Here is a 3,216-nt window from a genome sequence, read left to right as displayed (position 1 = left end):
CACACACAATATAATTTGTTTTAATTACATATACATTATTTACAAAGTAATTTGCGTTGCAAGAAATTCAAAAGACTAATCCCAGAACATAGACTAAGAATAAAGGCTTGTTGGTTTAATATTTCATCTTCACTTCTGTCATACAACTTTTAATGGACAAGTAAAATGAAACTCATTGCTGCCCATACTATTGAGTGCAATTTAATTATTAAATCTTCACTCGAAGTTAGGAAAAAAGAACGCTGTCAAATTAAAGAACCAAAATATATGATATCTTATTTCTTAATAACCAAGGTCTTCACACTTGAACAGATGAAGAATGGTGATTATTACAAAATACACCACAGAAAAAAACCCAATAAAAAATAGAAAATAATATCGACGAGAGCGATTGAACGCGATCATGATCGATGTTATCTTCAACTTCTAGTTGATTCTAGTGCAATCAACCCTAATTTCACCATCATTCCCAGTTTTAACATCAACCCTTCCCAACTTGGTAATAGCAGAAACAAAAGCAGAATTGAAAGCAGCTTCACTAGAAGCAAACAAATTAACAGTGGCCTTAGACCTATTATCAGTGAAGAGAACTTGATCAGAAGTGAACAGACCCATGCCATTCTGGAGATTCTTGAAGTACTGGTTATCAAACTTCTGGGGAGTAACAGGGTCCATGTTGATGGCGATCCTAGGATCAACCTTCAAGGGACACATGTTTCTGAGTTGAAAAGCGTACTGAAGATTCAAGGACGGGTCGATTCTGCTTCTGGGGCTGAAGTTGTAGATCCTGTTGGAGAAGCGATTGCAGTGAGAAAACCCTATCGTGTGTGCTCCTGATAAGGCGATGAGATCGGTCTGAGAGAGGCCATGCATGGAGAAGAGAGAGTTAAGCTGATTCAAATTGTGGAATGGCTGAGGAAGACGACGTTGAACACTGGCTATGGTGGATATTCTGCCATCGCGCCTTCCCAGTTCTACTTCATAGAAAGGTCCACCTGCCTGCATTATTAATTTATTATATATATTCCCTGATTGATTAACAATTAATTATTAATGTACAGAACTAATTGATTTCATAACAATATCAATGCCTAAGATCCAAGTTTTTATGTATGAAACCACGTATCGTCCGCTTTTATGTGTGTTTAAGATGAAATATATATACATATATATATACATGTATGTGGATATTCTGCTCTCATGCTTTTCTCTCACATCCTTTAAAAAGAGGAGAATGACAGTTAGGTCTTAAAAAATTGAATTAATGATAAGTAAGTCCCAAATAATTTTAAAAAACAATTTATAAATACTGTTCTTACAAAGGGGAATTCCAATTATAATTTAATAGTTGCATTTGAAATTAAATGCTTTATTTGCAATTGAAATTCCTAAAATTCTAATTAATTATTTGAATTGATGTTTTTAATTCATTTTTCAAAATATTTTATCATGAACCTAAATATCATTAATTCATTATTTTATGACTTGATTATCATTCTCCCTTTAAAAGACCCTATTTATTACTCCCTTTAGACCACAATATAAGGATAATGCATTGGTAACTAAGTACTTCATAGTTCTTGAAAAAAAAAAAAAGTAGGTAGATAGAACCTTAGTAATAAAATTGTACATCATTTCAATTATACATCTTCATTAAATACTCTTTATAAGTACCTTAATAATGATCACAATTGAAATTTCAATACATCATTTTTCATAAAAAGAGTAATAAATAAAGTGGGGATATAATTAAAATAACAATTATAAAAATTATCCAAATACCCTATACTGTAGATTTGGAGTGAGCATCTCTCTCAATTTATTTTTGAAATTTCAAACTTTTTGTTCATGTGACAGCAACTCGTGAGAGCAAGAGCACAAATATTCAAACTTATTATTCCTTTACAGATTTGGTATACGAAATGGTCATTTAATTGCCGCGTAAGATGACATGCGTTGGCACATGATGAAAGGATAAATATTGGTTCACTTTATGATGATAATAATAATAATTAACTATGAGGATAATGCATCCAGATGTGAAAAAGAAGGAGGAGGCAGTCAGACAAACCAACTGATCACGGAAGTGGCTATAGTAATTAAATTAAAAAATGAACCTAAAGTCCTAAAGTTCATAGCTATGGGGATCGGATTAAAGTAAAACACATATTCGAGATCTAGAGAGAGAGAGAGTACCAAGTTGACGACATCCCTAGTAGCGAGCGCGAGAATGTCAGCACAAGAGACCTTGTTACGGCACTGTGGATCACTGTCAACGGTGGCTTTGGCTTTCACCACCGTGTCGAAGCCATCTCCGGCAAGTGACACATCATCTGGATGATCCTTCTCTGCGTTCTTATGCCCCAGTATCACCGATGCGTCGCATCCCTGTATATATATTTATATATATAGTCATCCAATAAGCTGATCGATCGCAACAGCTATATATATATATATAGCTAGGTTAAGAGATGGAAACATATATATATATATATAACAGACCCGGACGAAGCAGTCGTGGAAGAAGAGTCTGAGAGTGGCGGGAGCAGTAACGAAGGTCTGCTGGAACTTGCGTGAAACAGCTGAACGAACAGATTTTTCAAGATTAGGGCATGTTTTGCTGTAGAAGCCCTTTCTCAGCTGAGCTGAACAGCTTCCACATGTGAGCAGCACGAGCAAGGACATCACCACTACTAACCTATGACCTTCCATAGCAGCTTTGGCTACGCTGTATAATGTTGATGATGATCGATGCTTCATCAGTATTGCGTGTGCCTCTATTTATACTTCCAGTACAGGTGATATGTCATGACAAATTCATTATATTCAAGAGTCAAAACTCAACAAGTGGAGATGATTGAGGAACTTTATTATATATATATATATATATATATTCAAAGTCTGCTGCTGTACAGTACAGGGACAGTCTGGCTCTCTCGTGAGTGTATAAGATGAGGTTGATACAAGCGACGATAAGGGAAATTTACTTAATTTTCCCCACTCTTTCGTTTGAGTAATAAGGAATATCCTTCACTTGAATAAGATATGGCAGACAAATGATATATTCCTCCCAATAATCACGTTTATTTCAGATCCGTGAAAATGTATCCAACTTTTAACAACTTGTTCAAGGAAGGGATTTCGGTGAGAGTCTCGATTCAATCAAATGGTACTTGTCAAAGATGATGGCACAAGTTACAAAGAGAATGTCAAAAT

The 3,216-nt window shown here is 35.0% G+C and overlaps 1 protein-coding gene across 1 annotated transcript; it reads right to left on the bottom strand.

The window, feature by feature from the left end:
- Positions 1 to 250: 250 nt before the first annotated feature.
- On the bottom strand, positions 251 to 2,775 carry LOC129309678 (peroxidase 16). Its single transcript, XM_054951344.1, has 3 exons — positions 2,503 to 2,775; positions 2,197 to 2,388; positions 251 to 999 (listed from the first exon to the last, which is right to left on the bottom strand). Exons 1-3 carry the CDS (start codon positions 2,758 to 2,760, stop codon positions 427 to 429), a joined length of 1,023 nt encoding a protein of 340 aa, XP_054807319.1. The 5' UTR covers positions 2,761 to 2,775; the 3' UTR covers positions 251 to 426.
- Between the last annotated feature and the right edge of the window lie 441 nt (positions 2,776 to 3,216).

The sequence above is a fragment of the Prosopis cineraria genome, unplaced genomic scaffold (assembly GCF_029017545.1).
Source record: "Prosopis cineraria cultivar Desert tree isolate PC_DT_omini unplaced genomic scaffold, ASM2901754v1 PC4, whole genome shotgun sequence".
In the NCBI taxonomy this organism is placed as follows: domain Eukaryota; kingdom Viridiplantae; phylum Streptophyta; class Magnoliopsida; order Fabales; family Fabaceae; genus Prosopis; species Prosopis cineraria.
Note: the sequence above shows the minus strand (reverse complement) of the source record. Positions and strands in the feature narration are given on the sequence as shown.

What these genes read in the sequence shown, in the direction of transcription:
- LOC129309678 (XM_054951344.1), bottom strand. Translation starts at nt 2,760, where the DNA reads ATGAAGCATCGATCATCATCAACATTATACAGCGTAGCCAAAGCTGCT. An exon ending in TCCACGACTGCTTCGTCCGG is followed by an intron (nt 2,389 to 2,502) that starts GTCTGTTATATA and finishes ATATATATACAG; the next exon opens with GGATGCGACGCATCGGTGAT. An exon ending in CTAGGGATGTCGTCAACTTG is followed by an intron (nt 1,000 to 2,196) that starts GTACTCTCTCTC and finishes TTAATAATGCAG; the next exon opens with GCAGGTGGACCTTTCTATGA.